The sequence below is a fragment of the Caretta caretta genome, chromosome 2, assembly GCF_965140235.1.
Source record: "Caretta caretta isolate rCarCar2 chromosome 2, rCarCar1.hap1, whole genome shotgun sequence".
NCBI classification, from domain to species: Eukaryota; Metazoa; Chordata; order Testudines; family Cheloniidae; genus Caretta; species Caretta caretta.
The window spans coordinates 39,499,372-39,517,406 of record NC_134207.1 but is presented as its reverse complement, the minus strand read 5'-3'; the positions used below and the strand labels follow the sequence as shown (position 1 = coordinate 39,517,406).

Below are 18,035 nucleotides of genomic sequence, written 5' to 3'. Positions count from 1 at the left end.
GCACTGTATATGTCAGTATCTAATATACCCAGATCAGCTGCTGAATACAATGAATACAGATGCTCTATAATGAGTTTTACTCCTTACAAAAAGGGAGACTTTGACTAATGTTTGCTTAGTTGACTGACTATTCATGGAAGATATGCAGCATAATGAAGAGAAATTCATGACAAAGGGCCAGATTTTCAGAAGTTAGGTGTCCAGTTATACACTTAATTGCTCTCACAAACCAGATAATGTAGTACACAAATGCACTTAATTAGTCATTTTCATGCTAAGTTACCTAAATTGTACATGCAGTCACCACAGGGGCTAAATTTTACCTTTTGATTTGCACACAAAGCTCACACTGAATTCAATAATAGCCAGGCACTCACATCCAAGGGCACAATTTGGTATAATTTAGGTTTAAATTTGGCACACATCTTGCACACCTAACTTTCTGAAAATCTGTCCCACACTGTTTTTCTTACTATTGTGACAATAGCAGGTACCAAACTGTGTTCATGGACCATTAGCGGTCTGTAGAGAGCTGTCTGGTCATATGTTCCTGGCTTTCTTCCTTGCTTCCAGATGCTTTTTCAGGTTTCCAGACACATCGTTGTCAGAGATCTTGGGAAGCTTGTGAAAGTAGCTATAGTAGGAGCCAACCTCACTTTTTCTACTAGGGAGGGAACTCCGCTACATAAGACGGGGAGTAGAGGAAATAGAAGTAGCTCTCAAAGACTGAAGCTACCTGTGAGCCTGGAGCTGCCTGCCAGCAGGAGAAAAATATCCTAGGAAGGAGAGATGGGAATGGAGCAACTGGACAATATGTTGAGGGGAAAAGGCAACCAAGCAACAGAGAGAGAGAGAAGAAGAGAGCAATGATAGAGACGCATGTGCAGGGAAAGATGGGTGGAAAATAAATGAAAACCAAAAGTAAATAATGTGATAATTTATATATGCTATCTATATAAAATTGCATAAATAGTATTCTAGTATTACTTCCTCATGTAAGCAACTGCTCCATTTGCCACAAAGGTGTTATGTGATAGCAAGTGGAAAAGGAGAGAGTTGGCACAATGGTGATGGGGTTGCAGGAGAGGAATTTGTGAGATGATTTCTCTGTGAAAATGTTTGAGAGCACTGCGTTACAGAAACCTGCCATTTAAGGGCTGAAAGGATTACTTAGTTAAGTTACACCTTGTTTCAGCTGAGCTAAACAATGCGCCCTGATCAGTCTCAAGCTCCAGGATCCCAGTTGCAGAAAGTTTGCCTGCAAAAAGACAGTGGCACTAGCCACTTGCAACCTGTACAAGGGACCAATTTGGCATAATTGTGAGAGCCACGCAGAAAGTGGGTGAGGGTATAGGAGGGAGTGGGAAGGCTATGGTACTCATCATATCCCCCAGGCAGTTTCCATTGGCAGAGTTGCTATGCAACCCTTGAGCATACTTTTCAGCGGCTCCATCCTGACAAAACCCTCCCTGTGGGAGGGCTGCAGTATTGCCTCCAATTCTCCTGCGGCAGTGAATGCCTCTCCTGGTGCAGGAGATTGCAGTTTGTGCCTGTAGGCGTGAGTAAAGCCCTGTGGCCTGATAATTTATATTAACTGTCATGGAGTCCCATCATGCAAATAGAATAAGTGGTGGAAAGATGCCCAGAATGCTCTTTGCTCTGCTGTGATACCTCAGAACTGAAAAGGAGCCAGATACAAAGAGTGAGGGAGGGACTGCTACATTGAGCAGGGAGTATTTCTACCAAGTTAAAATGATGTTATGAAAATGCATTAGGCAGTTTAATATTTTGCATGTTGAGCCATTAAATTGCATGATGTATTTTCAAAAAATCCCTGTGGATTTGTGGAACTAGTCCCCAAGTTGCAGCCCTAGCTGTCCTGCTACTTTGAAGTGTTGCAGCATCACAAGAGAAAGACTTCTGGGAGGAAAGATTTGCTCCGGAAAGTTCCGCAGCAGCATTTCAAAGTAAAAGAAGAACCTGAGGAGCAGGTCATGTGCCCTGATGGCCTTGCAGATCTTTCTCAAGCTTGGAAGAACAATAGCATTGCTTTATATTCAGCCTCTAATGCATATCTGCACCACAGAGCGCATTATTTCCAACATATGTTAATTTTGCACTAGTCATTTCTAAAAGTTGGGAGATTTCATTTTCCTTCTAGCTTTGAATGGTTATGATTTACAGTAGAAGAGCAAAAATCAAAATACATTCTTGGGACACACATTTTAGACCCCGGCACTTGTTTGTGCTTACGTTGGCAATATAGAATACTTTGTAACCAAAGCTAATGACAACAGATCTTACAGCATTTCTGTGTTGTAACTATCGCCACTGGGCAGACAGCTGCCAAACATCTTGCAATTAAGCTGATGCTTGTTGGCTTTCATATTCTTTTTCTTTCAGAACCAATGCCCGGAGGCAGAGGAGTTGGTCTTTAGCCATTTTGTGATCTGTAATGACACACAGGAGACACTGCGGTTTGGCCAGGTGGATACTGACGAAAATGTTTTGCTGGCTAGCCTCCACAGTCACCAGTACAGCTGGCGCTCTCACAAGTCCCCACAGGTATGTCAGAAACAGCATTACAAATGCAGCAATTGTTAAAATTGGCTGGGGGTTTTATTCATTGATTCTATGTTTTTATTCATGTGCTCAGCTATCTTTAGCTTTCCAATTCCATCAGGAGCCTCATAGTGAAGCTACATCAGACATAAGAGATAAATAAAGGGATGAGGAAATCCAGAAGTGTTTACACGTGATTCAGATTTGGAACTGGACATGCACACACCCTTCCCAAAGAAAAATCATGTTCATAAAAATTCAAGCTTCTGAACCAAAGCAAAAAAATTAATTTGCCAGGTTCTTAAAATTGATTTTCTCAGTGCATAGTTTTTTGGGATCTGTTCTTCATGTGGTGTTCACACAACTCTTCCTGAGAGGAGGCCATATACCATTAAAAAGCCTATTTCCACCCTGTTTGTCAATCTGTATTTCTGGAGCCAAACATCTGGGCTCGGATTTTTAAAGAAACCAAAGAGAAATTCAGTGGAAACTGGGTGCCTAATTCCCTTGGGCACCTTGAAAATTTCGATCCTGATGTGTAAGAGAAGGTAATGTTTAGGGGGGCAATTATAATAGATGTGGCTGAGATCTATAAGTCAAATTCAGAGGTGATAAGGTTTATGTTGATTAGGAAACAGATGTAAGTGGCAAACTGACTGTAACTTTTGCTGAAGTGGCAGTCAGTGGGTGTGCAACACAAGCATACCTTACGTTGACTTTGTAACTTTTGTGGACCAAACTCAGCCCTAGAGTAAGTTGTTGCAGATGCCACTCCAATCAGCGGAATATTGGCTAACAGCTATTGATTTCAAGGCTGAATTAACCTTCAAAGAAGTTGGAGATTGTATAGGCATACATTAACGTGCGGGAGAGGCCTGTTGTGCTAATAAGGGGACAACTTGGGCCCAAGAAGGGATAAGATAATGTTAGAGCTTTTCTATCTGGTCTGGTAATGTGCAGCAAGCCGGATATAAATCTAGTGCTCTAGCCTGCCATGCACGAAGTGGCTATGCAAACCCTGCCACCGTGCACTACAAATTCTGTTTCGTTTTTCTAATTGGCCATTAAAATCAACAGATAAAACACATTTTGATTATTTCAATTATGAACATTTCCTCCCATTTCTAGAATCTTTCAGATCATTGGCATGCCAATCTATGACATTATCAGGAACCTTGAAGACCCCCTCATTGCATTTTTTTTAACGTGAACTATCAAGTTTGTACTAGTCTTTCTGTCTTTAACTTATGCTTATTTTTATAAACAATTATATATAATGAACAGAGCAGCACCTTTGTTACCTTGGACAACTTGCAATACAGGACTATGTACAACAGGATCTACTTTGTCTCTCATCCTCCTATTAGCTGCTGCTGCTATACAGTTTCCTTCTTTCAACTCCTCTGGCAGAGGCCAGAGGTTTGGTTTGGTTTATTTATTTTGAGGGGTGGATGTAAATACCAAGAGAAAGGGCGGACATTGTGAAAAATAGTTTTCCTAGCTGGTGCCCATACGCAAATCCTTTTTGGGTTAACAGAATGATGTTTGGTAAATAATGGCAACATTAAAGCCCCAACCCTTCATCAGTGAAGACAATGGGAGTTTTGCCATTGACTTCATTGAGAGCAGGAATAGGCACAGAGTGGGGAATTTTCTATTACAGTGTGTGGCTGTAAAGCCAACCATAAAGCCAACATCTTCAAAATTCTGAAGATCTACACAGTAATAATCAAGATCAGGGCTATGTTATGCTAGGATATTTACAAACACATAGGTTGGCATGGTCCTTTCCCCAGAGAGTTTACAATCTAAGGGTCAAATTCTTCTACCCTCACACTGAGTAGTAGCTTGTTTTGTGGGTAATCCCATAGTTTTCAATTAGTCTACTTGTGGAGTAAGGTACTACGCAACCTGAGTGCAGATGGCAGAACTGGATCCTAAGAAATTAGATTACTTCAAGATTTAATTAATGTACATTAAATTATTAACCAACAGACACCCAAAATCTGCAGTTTGAGAGGCAACATTTTGGAGAGAAAGCCAGGCAGGGCTTAACATTTATCTTCTATAGTTCTGCCAGCCACCTTAGGTGAGGCACTGCATTGTGCACCAGCTACATGTGAGTAAGAAACAATGCACAGCTGGCAGAAGGAAAAGGAATGGAAAGAAAAGGCAGGTCTTGAAGAAGAGGGACAAGGAAAAGCGGACCAAGACGGAGCTAGAGATCTCACTGAGGAGAGCAGGGTTAATGTAAGAACAGGACAGCAATCCCTAGTTCTTTGAGCTAGTGTCCACCAGAATGAAAAGGTCAACAGTACAAGGGTGGCACCAAATTTTAGAGGCTTTTAGCATTTCCTGGGCTGACACTAGATTGTGATGCTGAACCTATATCAACCCGCTGCAATAGTCTCTGGAATGTTATTGTTCTGTTAACATTTTCACTGCCTTTCCCATGACAGCAAATTTAGGGATTGAAACTGGGGACTGAGGCAGTTTCACTGATGATGCATGGAAGCACAGGTTTTCCATACACTATTCAATTATAAGCTAATTTTCTTCAAAAAATGTTCAGAACCTTTGCATCCAAATGTAAGTTTAGTTCATGTGATTAATTTTAGACAGCAATCATTGTAAATGCCATTTGCATTAGAAAGATGGTTCATCTTAACTGTCAACATAATATTTTGACATTTTAGGTCACGCAAACCATGTTTATTAGGAATATTGCAAATGTCGTCATGTGTAAAATGTTTTTTTTAAGTGAGATATTAACTCAAGTCTGTTTGTACTGAAAACAGCAACTTGATTAAGGCTTCATGTTGTGCCTATAATGTTGTGGCACTTTCTAACTGTTCAAGGCTGAATTGGATATTGAACAACCTATTATTTAAAGATCAGAATAATGCCCAAGCCTGGACAAGCCCTGTGAGTGTCAGATTCATGGAATGCTAGATGACTTCATAGTTATGAAATTATTTCATTTCTCATGATAATTCCTGACTTGCCAAGTTAGTGAATTTTAAGAACTCTGAGAGCAGATTGTAAGATAAATATGAAATAATCCATACTTTTGGAGTCAGGGACTTCCCTCCAGGCATTAGTTCATACTTGACTTACACTTGGGGATAAAATGAGTTAGGACAAGGTCTTAGATACCACATTCTCTTACTGGGAAAGAAAACCAACTTGCACAACTTTGGCTGGCTCATGTTTCTTGTTATACAGGCACTAAGCAGCAGCGGTTGCCATGAAATACTTTATTTAACCTTTATAAAAATGTTTTTTTAGTATGGCAAGGCAGTTCAGTTAAATGAAAATAAATAGTTTTAAAAGGATTGTATTTCTTTTACATTCATACCAATAAAATTCCCCATTTTTCTTTTGCTAATTAAAAGTAGGAAGAGATATTGTAATTGGCTAGTCAAAATATTGAACAAAAATAAACAAAATAAGTGTGTAATACATGTTGTTTAATATAGAGGCATATAGATAAAACATTGCAAGTGTTTCATTTTAGTTCTGAATGAATGTTACTGGATTAAGGGTGCTACAGTGGATTATAGTTAAAAATTATTTAACCTTTTAATATAAAAATGCATTGGTATGGCATTTCAGATTATCAGTTATTGGTGATTACTCTCAAAAGGTTTGGCCTTGATAAGTAAGCAAGCTTATCTTACTCTATCCAAACATTCTGAGAAATCCTTCCTCCTCTCCATTTCTTCTCCTAGTCCAACCCCTCTACATTTCAGTCAACCTAACACTTCTCTTCCTCTGCCCTTCAGTTTACTCTCTGCTTCCTACAAGCCTTTCTAACTTGGTTAATAAATATTTCATTGGAAAGTCTTATGTCTGACACTGTTTCTGCTGGGCTCCAGCCAGTCATTTTCTTCAAATTTCATGAGTTCTTGACCTTTCTTGGGTCCAAGGCATTCCCAAATGTATTGTCCCTCTCTGACTTTGGGGAAGTTCAGAACTCATAAAAACGGCCATACTGGGTCAGACCAGTCTAGCCCAGTAATCTGTCTTCTGGTAGTGGCCAGTGCCAAATGCTTCACAGAGAAAGAACAGAACAGTGCAATTTTGAGTGGTCCAACCGCTGTCGTCCAGTTCCACTTCTGGCAGTTGGAGATTTATGGAACTTGGAGCATGGGGTTGTGTCTCTGACCATATTGGCTAACAGCTATTGATGGACCTATCCTCCATGAACTTAGCCAAATCCTTTTTGAATCCAGTTATACTTTTGACCTTCCCATGACTTTGTGTTGTGTGAAGAAGCACTTCCTTTTGTTTGTTTTAAACCTGTTGACTGTTACTTTCATTGGGTGATCCTGGTTTTTGTGTTATGTGAAGGGGTAAATAACGCTTCCTTACTCACTTTCTCCACACCAGTCATGCTTTTATAGACCTCTATCATGTCCTCCCTAGTCATCGTTTTTTGTAACCTGAACAGTCCCAGTCTTTTTAATTTCTCCTCATATGGAAGCTTTTCCATATAACTAATCATTGTTGTTGCCCTTCTCTGTACTTTTTCCAGTTCTAATATATCTTTTTTTTTGAGATCGGATAACCAGAACTGCACACAGTATTCAAGGTGTGGGCATACTATGAATTTATATAGTAGCATTATGATATTTTCTGTCCTATTTTGTATCCCTTTCCTAATGGTTTCTAACATTCTGTTAGCTTTTTGACTGCTGCTGCATGTTGAGTGTATGTTTTCAGGGAACTATCCACAATGACTCCAAAATTTCTTCCTTGAGTGGTATTAGCTAATTTAAACCCCATCATTTTGAATGTAAAGTTGGGATTATTTTTTCTAATGTGCATTGCTTTGCACTTATCAACACTGAATTTCATCTGCCATTTTGTCATTCTATAGAAACCCCACACTGGGATGGAAGGGGTTAAAGGACTATTCCAGGCCCAGCTAGCTCCACCCCTCCAACCTGGCAGAAAATGCTCCAGCTGGAGACAGAGTGGAAAAGAAAGTCACCCAGTGCAGAAGGGGGTGGGTGGGGAGAAGTGCAGATGTACCGTGAAGGCTCCTGCAAAAGGGGCTGGAGAAGTCTCCCTGAAGGAACAGGACTGTATGTGGAGTTCAGCTGGGGTGGCAGGTTGTTTTCCTTTTTCCTTTCTTCTTATCTGGGACCAGAAGCTGAGAGAAGGAAGCGACACAGGGAAGGTAGCTAGGGTTGCCAACTTTCTTGTCGCACAAAACCAAACACCTTAGTCCCGCCCCTTCCCCGAGGCCCTGCCTCCTGCTCACTACATTCCCCCTCCCGCAGTGGCTCGCTTTCCCCCACCCTCACTCACTTTCACTTGGGTGGGGCCAGAAATGAGGGGTTCAGGGTGCGGGGAGCGGGCTCTGGGCTGGGGCAGGGAGTTGGGGTGTGGGAGGGAGTGAGGATTCCTGCTGAGGGTGCAGACTCTGGGGTGGGGCTGGGGAATGAGGGATTTGGGTTTTGGAGGGGGCTTCCAGCTGGGGAGTGGGGTCAAGGGATTTGGAATGTGGGAGGGGGCTGCAGGTTCAGGCAGGATACTGGGGTGTGGGAGAGGGTGATGGCTCTGGGCTGGGGGTGCTGGCTCTGGGGTGGGGCTGGGGATGAGGGTTTTGGGGTGCAAGAGGGGGCTCTGGGTTGGGGAGGGCTGGTGCAGGGGGTTGGGGCTTGAAGTTGGGGCATGGACTTACCTTGGGCGGCTCCCGGTCAGCGGCTCAACGGGGAGGCTAAGGCAGGCTGCCTGCCTGTCCTGGCACCTAGTGCGGGGCCAGGAGCAGAGCCCCGGCCATGGGGCCAGGCGCAGGGCCCCGGGCATGGGGGCAGCAGCCATGGTCCCAGGAGCAGAGGCCTGGGTGTGTGGGTGGGACCGGTGCAGGGCTTGGGGGCCAGCAGCCAGGACCCGAACCCCACCCCCAGGTGAGGGGAGGGGAGGGGTTGGGGGGCGGAGGGCCAGGAGCAGGGCATAGGCGCAGGAAGCACCCCCTGCACCCCTACTTCACGCACCTGCGCTGTCACTGCGCTGCACATGCCCGGAAACAGTGAACAACCAGCAGGTTCAGCTCCTAGGCAGGGTGGGCCAGGAGGCTCCATGCACTGCTCTAGCCTGGAGGCAACACCAAACCCCCCACCCTCACTCCCACTGGCTGGGAACCACCCAATGGGAATGTGGGGCCAGTTCTCGGGGTGGGAGCAGCACTTGGAGCCCCGTGGCCCCACCACCTAGGAGCCGGACCTGCTGGCCACTTCTAGGGTGCAGCATGGTGCCACCCTGGACAGGTAGGGACTAGCCTGCCTCAGCAGCGCAGCACTGCTGACCAGACTTTTAACAGGCCAGTCGGCGGTGCTGACCAGAGCCACCAGGGTCCCTTTTTGACCAGGTGTTCCAGTCAAAAACTGGACACCTGGTCACCCTAAAGGTAGGTCAGAGGGCCCCTCCTGGAGGCTGAACACTGCTAACCTTCCTAGGGCCCTGGATCAGAGCCTGGTGGAGTGGGTGGTTGCTATAACTGAATGGATGCTAACCGCTTGGCCTCTCGGCCAACTGAGAACCCCATTACAGTCACCCACTTTAGTGAGATCCCTTTGTAACTCTTCGCAGTCAGCTTTGGACTTAATTGTCTTGAGTAATTTTGTATCGACTATAAATTTTGCCACCTTACTGTTCACCTCTTTTTCTAGATTGTTTATGAATGAATATGTTGAACAGCACAGGTTCTAGCACAGATCTTTGGGGGACCCTGCTATTTATGTCTCAACATTGTGAAAACTGACCATTTATTCCCTATCCAGTTACTGATCCATTAGACGACATTCCCTCCAATCATATGATTGCTTAATTTGCTTAAGAGCCTTTGGTGATGGACCTAGTCTAAGGCTTTCTGAAAGTCCAAGTACACTATATAGACTGTACTACACTTGTCCACATGCTTGTTGACAGAGAATTTAATAGATTGATGAGGCATTTCCATTTACAAAAGCTGTGTATTATGAAGCTGTCAGAAATCCTAGCAAAGATTGCCAAACCTTGTTAGATCCGATGTGGATGTTAGTGAAAGTAAGAGGTCTGTTAGGGGTCAGGAAAAGGGATGGGCCACTACATTTCTGCAGTGGCTCTACATACTACACTGGATCTACTTCAAGGTCCTTATCTTGATCTTCAAGCCCATTACTGGGATAGGCCCCAGTTATCTCAGAAGCCCCATTTGTCTCCAAGACAGCCAAGACAGCCGTGTTCCTTAGGAATACTGGAGCATATGGTATTTATCATAAGCACAGAGGATAGGTTCTTCTCAGCAGCTGGCTCATAGTTATGGAATTCTGTATTGCAAGACAGTAGACTGACCAAGGAACTCACTGCTTTCACAAGTGTAAAACCCATGTGGTTATATTAGATTCCCTGAATTGCTTCCCTGAAAGCTATTTGTTTGCCAGTAACCACCCAAAACTGTCTATAACATACTCTTTCTCAGCACTGCACAAGGCAAGGGGATACTGACTGTTTGGGTGCAACCAAATTAAAAAAGCAAACTTCAGTGGGGGCCCATGATAAATTAATGTGAAGAAAGGGATTTTTTCCAAATTTCTGGTATAATTTGAAGTTTGGGCCAGGTTGCCTATCCCTAGTATCAATTGCTTATTATCAACTTAGCTTAACCATTTATTTTTAATACTTAACACTCCTCTCACTTTCTTTCCATATTATGAATCTACTGCTAAAGACAATGGACTGGATTTTAATGTTAGTTACACTGGTTCAAATCTAATGAAACTCTATTGAATTCAGTAGAATTAATCCAGTGTTTTGTTAGTGTGACAGAGATCAGAACATGCCCCATATGTTCTTCACCTTTCCTAAGCCATAGTTCGGTTTAGCTAAGTATATCTCTGTTTTTCTTTTCTTCCTCACTTCAAAATGGAGCTGATTCCAAACACAGCACACTCAGTCCCTCTTGATGTCTGTCTGTAAAGCTACAATGTTAGGCTTTAGCAGTCCTGAGACTGACACATGCCTCCCCTGCCCATATTATTAATGGTGGTTGTTATTTGAGAGAGATCAGTAAGTTTATATGGCATTGGAATGGGGGAGGGGGAGACAATCTCTATCAGAAAGAGTTTACCATCTGAAGCCCTGATTCTACAAGCACTAATTTACATAAGTAGTTACACATGTGAGCAGTCCTATTCAGTTCATTAGGAATGCTCGTTATGCATAAATGTTTGCACATTCAGGCTAAGTTAGACAAACAAAGGAAATGATGACACCAGACATAGGATTGGACAGAGAAGGATGAGGCAAGTTTTATAAAAATGAAAATGTAGATTAATATTATGTTGCATCTGAAGCTGTAATTACTGATGTTTTATTTCAGGTTTCAGAGTAGCAGCCGTGTTAGTCTGTATCCGCAAAAAGAAAAGGAGTACTTGTGGGACCTTAGAGACGAACAAATTTATTTGAGCATAAGCTTTCATGAGCTACAGCTCACTTCATCGGATGAGTTCAGTGGAAAATACAGTGGGGAGATTTATATACATAGAGAACATGAAACAATGGGTGTTACCATACACACTGTAACAAGAGAGTGATCAGTTAAGGTGAGCTACTACCAGCAGGAGAGCGGGGGAGAAAAAACCTTTTTTAGTGATAATCAAGGTGGGCCATTTCCAGCAGTTGACAAGAATATCTGAGGAACAGAGAGGGGGTGGAGGGGGGGAATAAACATGAGGAAATAGTTTTACTTTGTGTAATGACCCATCCACTCCCAGTCTCTATTCAAACCTAATGTAATGGTGTCCAGTTTGCAAATTAATTCCAATTCAGCAGTCTCTCGTTGGAGTCTGTTTTTGAATTTTTTTTGTTGAAGAATTGCAACTTTTAGGTCTGTAATCAAGTGACCAAAGAGATTGAAGTGTTCTCTGACTGGTTTTTGAATGTTATAATTCTTGACGTCTGATTTGTGTCCATTTATTCTTTTACGTAGAGACTGTCCAGTTTGACCAATGTACATGGCCGAGGGGCATTGCTGGCACATGATGGCATATATCACATTGGTAGATGTGCAGGTGAACAAGTCTCGGATAGTGTGGCTGATGTTATTAGGCCCTATGATGGTGTCCCCTGAATAGATATGTGGACACAGTTGGCAACGGGCTTTGTTGCAAGGATAGGTTCCTGGGTTAGTGGTTCTGTTGTGTGGTGTGTGGTTGGAGGTGAGTAATTGCTTCAGGTTCGGGGGCTGTCTGTAAGCAAGGACTGGCCTGTCTCCCAAGATCTGTGAGAGTGGTGGGTCGTCCTTCAGGATAGGTTGTAGATTGTTGATGATGCGTTGGAGAGGTTTTAGTTGATGGCTGAAGGTGATGTCTAGTGGCGTTCTGTTATTTTCTTTGTTGGGCCTGTCCTGTAGTAGGTGACTTCTGGGTACTCTTCTGGCTCTGTCAGTCTGTTTCTTCACTTCAGCACATGGGTATTGTAGTTGTAAGAACGCTTGATAGAGATCTTGTAGGTGTTTGTCTCTGTCTGAGGGGTTGGAGCAAATGCGGTTGTATTGTAGAGCTTGGCTGTAGACAATGGATCGTGTGGTGTGGTCTGGATGAAAGCTGAAGGCATGTAGGTAGGCATAGCGGTCAGTAGGTTTCCGGTATAGGGTGATGTTTATGTGACCATCACTTATTAGCAACATAATGTCCAGGAAGTGGATCTCTTGTGTGGACTGGTCCAGGCTGAGGTTGATGGTGGGATGGAATTTGTTGAAATCATATTGGTATTCCTCAAGGGCTTCTTTTCCAGATGATGAAGATGTCATCAGTGTAGCGCAAGTAGAGTAGGGGCATTAGGGGACGAGAGCTGAGGAAGCATTGTTCTAAGTTTGTTCTTCAACAAAAAAACTTCAAAAACAGACTCCAACGAGAGACTGCTGAATTGGAATTAATTTGCAAACTGGACACCATTACATTAGGCTTGAATAAAGACTGGGAGTGGATGGGTCATTACACAAAGTAAAACTATTTCCACATGTTTAATTCCCCCCGCTCCCCCCCCCCGCCCCGTTCCTCAGATGTTCTTGTCAACTGCTGGAAATGCCCCACCTTGATTATCACTACAAAAGGTTTTTTCCCCCCTGCTCTCCTGCTGGTAATAGCTCACCTTACCTGATCACTCTTGTTACAGTGTGTATGGTAACACCCTTTGTTTCATGTTCTCTGTGTATATAAATCTCTCAACTGTATTTTCCACTGAATACATCTGATGAAGTGAGCTGTAGCTCACGAAAGCTTATGCTCAAATAAATTTGTTAGTCTCTAAGGTGCCACAAGTACTCCTTTTCTTTTTGATGTATTATTGTTATTTAAATTTGATAATAAGGTTGGGCATAGAGTAAGGAATAGCTAGCAGAAGAGAAGAGGGCAGTGTGTAAAGCTAGCTAAAAAAAGTGGGTTTTGAGAAAGGCTTTGAATTAGAGAAGGGGGACACTTGGTGTGCTAAAAGCGGAAGGTTTTTCCAAGCATCGGGAGCAGCATAAAAAAGGGTATGAAGGTTTGAGTGATGGAACAAGACAAGGAGGAACAACAAGGCAAGAAGAGGGTGCAGAGAATAGGGTATGAGACTAGGAGTAGACAGAAATAGCCTGAGTGTAGGTGTAATTTTGCAGCACCCTGAAAGTGAGAATGAAGAGTTTGATGTGGAAGAGATGGGGAATAAGTGAGAGGGATTCTAGGAGGGGGTGACATGGTAAAAGCTGTAGGAAAGGAAGGGTTTTTTTTGTTTTGTTTTTAGCTGCAACATGTTGCACATGTTAAAGAAAGGATGAGCTGAGAATCAGGATGGATAAAGAATCTGTAAGTACCTACATGGGGAGATTTCTGATAGTAGGAGTTCTGCAAGTTAGCAGACAAAGGCATACCAAGGTCCAGTGACTAAAACTTGAAGCTAGATAAATTCTAAACTGGAAACAAGGCACATATTTGTAACAGTGAGTGTGATTAACTGTTGGAGCAGCTTACCTTGAGAAGTGATGGGTTGGCTCTCATTTTGATGTTTTTAAATCAACATTGAATGTTGTTCTAAAAGATTACATGGTCTAGTAATCCAGAAGTTATGGGACTGATGCAGGAATCACAGGGTTGAAGTTCTATGGTCTATGTTATGCAACCGGTCAGACTAAATGGTCATAATGTTCCCTTCTGCCCTTAAGACCTATGAAAAACAAGGAGGTTACAGTAAACCAGGCAATCAAGCACTGTGATATGAACCTGTGTTTAGCACTGGGCATGGATAGGTAGGGATGGATCTCATATTCTGTTGATCTGTATGGCAACATAATGTCTTGAACCTGAATTGCTAGGCAGGTTAGCAGTTTATGTAGTTCTAGAATACTTTCAAATGTTGATAAATAAGAACTACAACTTTGAATTTCTTTTCCGTTATGCATTTATAATATCAACGATAAGGTTGCATTGATGCAGTCTGCATGTAAGGACTTGATCACATGATCACTGAAATCTGTGCATATTTTGCATTGACTTCAAGGAGAGAACAGTCGGGCCATTGATTATTGGTAATATGTGTATATTTTTCATTAAAATAGTTTAATATTCCTCAATGAGCTACATATAATTTAAATTACTGTTACTATATAATTTTGGTTTGGCATTCACATGGTTTGCATGATGCTTTAGTGAATATACCATATAAAGTATTGTACCTATCTTCACAAATTTTAGTAACGCTTTCAGTTAAATTCTGGAATAAATGTAAAGTTTCTTTTCTTCTTTCTTCTTTAGATAGTGTGTTCACAAAACAGACCTTCTGCTGTAACTTTATAAATGACTTTTTAAAAAAGGTATTTGTAGATTTGGAAAGACTTCTATTAAGAACCTCCTCCTCTTTCCCTAAAGAAAAAAAAATGAAGCCAAAATGTAACTTATGCCTCTTCTCCAGCAAAATAATAATTCATCATTACTTATTTCCAAGTTGCCATTTTTTCAGGTACTAGGTTATGTTCCATAAAGTGTAAGAGGATATACAGTACTCTGTGGGTTCAAACATATAGAAACTGTGACTTCAAACATCAGTCACTATCTGGAAATTTTCCTGTTTAATTGCTTAGGGATGTTACAGATTCTCTGAACAACCCTTTGGTACTTAACTTAATCCTCCCCAGGCCATTTACAGAACAACAGCAGGCAAAATAAAGCTTTATTTTATTTTTACACTATTTAAGTAGTGTGAAGTGTATTGTCAATTCCACTTGGGATTCCACATTCCAAATTAATGATTTAACTAGATTATATTTAATTTACTTTCCAGATAATATCTTGGACATATAAGGATTTTTATTACCCAAGAAACATATGGATCATCATAATTTTGTTAATGTTTCTTGTTCTTAACACTCTTCTAATCTAGAAATGTGGGGCTAGATTGAGCCTGCTAGGCCCAAGCCTACTTACAAGCTTTCTATTGGGATGATTTAGTTGGGGATTGGTCCTGCTTTGAGCAGGGGGTTGGACTAGATGACCTCCTGAGGTCCCTTCCAACCCTGATATTCTATGATTCTGTATGGAGCCAAACAATGCCTCCTGGAGCTCTTTAGCGTACAGGAGGAGTGTGCCTGCTGAGCCAACACTAAGGGACATTCAGCCTGTACTCCAATGGCCAGCTTTAATGGGTCCATGGTCCCATTCTCCTCACCTCTATCTGGGTAATTTGCACCACCAGTGATGCTAACAAGAAACTATTGCTGTATTGTGGGATCCGTAAAGAAAGAAAAAACAGTCAATCTGCATTTCCGATGTAATGCACATTGGAAAAAATAATCCTAACTATACATACAAAATGATGGGCTCTAAATTAGGTGATACCACTCAAGAAAGAGATCTTGAAGTCATTGTAGATAGTTCCTTTAAAATATCTACTCAATGTGCAGTGGTAGTCAAAAATCTTGACAGAATGTTATGAACCACTAGGAAAGGGATAGATAAAACAGAAAATATCATATGCCCTCTCTGTAAATCCGTGGTACACCCACATCTTGAATACTGCATGCAGATCTGGTTGCCCCATCTCAAAAAAGATACATTGGAATTGAAAAATATACAGAAAAGGGCAACAAAAATGATTAGGGGTATGGCCCAGCTTCCATATGAGGAGAGATTAATAAGATTGGGACTTTTCAACTTGGAAAAGAGACGACTAAGGGGGGATATGATAGAGGTCTATAAAATCGTGACTGATGTGGAGAAAGTAAATAAGGCAGTGTCATTTACTCCTTCTCATAACACAAGAACTAGGGCGTCACCAAATGAAATTAATAGGCAGCAGGTTTGAAAGAAACAAAAGGAAGTATTTCTTCACACAAAACATAGCCAACCTGTGGAATTCTTTACCAGAGGATGCTGTGAAGGCCAAGTCTATTACCATGGTTCAAAAAAGAACTAGATAAGTTCATGGAGGATAGGTCCATTAATGGCTATTAGCCAGGATGGGCAGGGATGCAAAACCATTCTCTGAAGTGTCCCTAGCCTCTGTTTGCCAGAAGCTGGGAATGGGCCACAGGATGGATCACTTGATGATTATCTGTTCTGTTCATTTCCTCTGAAGCACCTGGCACTGGTCTCTATCAGAAGACAGAATACTGGGCTAGGTGGACCATTCATTGGTATCAGTATGGTAGTACTTATGTTCTTAAGTTAGAAGTTCGACTGTTGCTGCAGCATTTGATTCACTCCTTACATTTTACTTCTCTTCAGCTTTAGTTCTTCAATGAGAAATATTACTTTTACTTCAGATCCCTATAACCCAGCTCTCCTCTTGGTCTTTACACTTTTCACCTGTTTCTGTGGGACCACAACTTTTATTTTATCAGCAACACCTCTTGGAATTTACACCTTTTCCCAGGCCACTGACCAAGTCATTACCTCCCTTCTGCAGCTCACAAGAGGTCAAAAATTCATTTACTACCCGTTGGGATTGACTCACAATAAGTATCCCAGCTAATGGCTCATAAGTCAAATTATCTTTCAAAAGCAAGTTTAGTTACTTAAGCTAGAAAATAGGGAAATAATTTAAATAAACTGAAACAGAATAAACTTGACCGCATCTACAAGTTATGCAAAAATCTGGTTTGTGATACATCAGCCACGTCTACACTACCCGGTAGTGATCGATCTGTCCGGGATCGATTTATCATGTCTAGTGTAGACACGATAAATTGATCCCCGATTGCTCTGCCGTCGACTCCGGAACTCCACCACGGCAAGAGACAGAAGCAGAGTCGACAGGGGAGCGGTGGCCGTCGATTCCACGCCGCGAGGACACAAAGTAAGTGATTCTAAGTCAATCTAAGATACGTCGACTTCAGCTACGCTATTCTCATAGCTGAAGTTGCATATCTTAGATCAGTCCCCTCCCACACACACACCCCCAGTGTAGACCAGGCCTAACAATCTCTGTTACAAGCATTAAATTGTACCTATTTGCAATCTGGAACATGCTGGCTGGGCAAAGCTGCTTTGGTAATATCCCTTCCTTAGCCATGTTTTTCATCCCTTTCCTTGGTCTCTACACCTTGTCATGTGACTGCTTTATTTATCTAAATCTCACCCATCTCCCTCATTACTGGCTGAAAACCCTTAGCAATTGAGACAGAAGAGGCGGTGGAGGGAAAACGGAGGAAGGTGGGTTGTAAGAAACCTCTGAGAAGAAAAGTGGTAAAGATAGGAAGTCCAGAGAAGACAAAGGGGCAGTAAATAGGAGTAGTTCTCACATTGTTGCTTGGACTGCATAGATGCCACTGAACACATTATGTGCCTCCTTGATTTTCTGTCTTGAGACAAATCTGGCATGTTACAGGATAGGATGTTTTTGAGGGGCAGGTGTCCATTGATACCATGAAACCATCTTGTTTTGTGTCTTCCATGTGGTCTTTTCCATCCTGCTGTCATTGAGTCAAAGCCAAAGATGATTCTTGTAGGGAAGTTGGTAGGCATTCAGAGCAGATGACCAGACCGTTTGAGGGTGACCATTTGAGAGGGTGGGACCTGTTCAATTAGGAAACTGATCTCTTCATTTGACTTGAATTTGTACCATTTGATGTTTTTGATTACTCAGAAATACTTCATCTGAACGGTGTTCAATTTCTTTTCAATCTTGAGAGTAAGAGGCCATGTTTCAATTCCAGAGGTCAGATATTGACCACTGAAGCATTATGTATCCTTAGCTTCATCTCTCTATTTATCTATTTAACATTTTCTTGATGAGGCACCCTATTACTGGTGATATTTTTGCCATGTGAGCTTCAGGTTCTTTCTTGACAAAAGAACTGAGGTAGGTGAAATAACTGACAAGCTTGATTGGGTGGTCACCCACTAAGATGCCAGAGCCTGCAACATGTTTGAAATTGACAACAAGAAGAATTGCGCTTTTACCCTAATTAATGTTCAGGCCAACTTCTGTAGCTGAGCTATGCAGGGCTT

At 42.0% G+C, this 18,035-nt stretch overlaps 1 protein-coding gene across 6 annotated transcripts in view; it reads left to right on the top strand.

Moving 5' to 3' along the window:
* VPS13B (vacuolar protein sorting 13 homolog B) overlaps positions 1 to 18,035 on the top strand; it is a 940,751-nt gene that overhangs the window by 862,939 nt on the left and 59,777 nt on the right. For all 6 annotated transcript variants that reach the window (XM_048841327.2, XM_048841328.2, XM_048841325.2 and 3 more), the window contains one exon: positions 2,404 to 2,565. In XM_048841327.2, the coding sequence (XP_048697284.2) occupies positions 2,404 to 2,565 (162 nt within the window). The remainder of the gene's footprint in view (positions 1 to 2,403; positions 2,566 to 18,035) is intronic.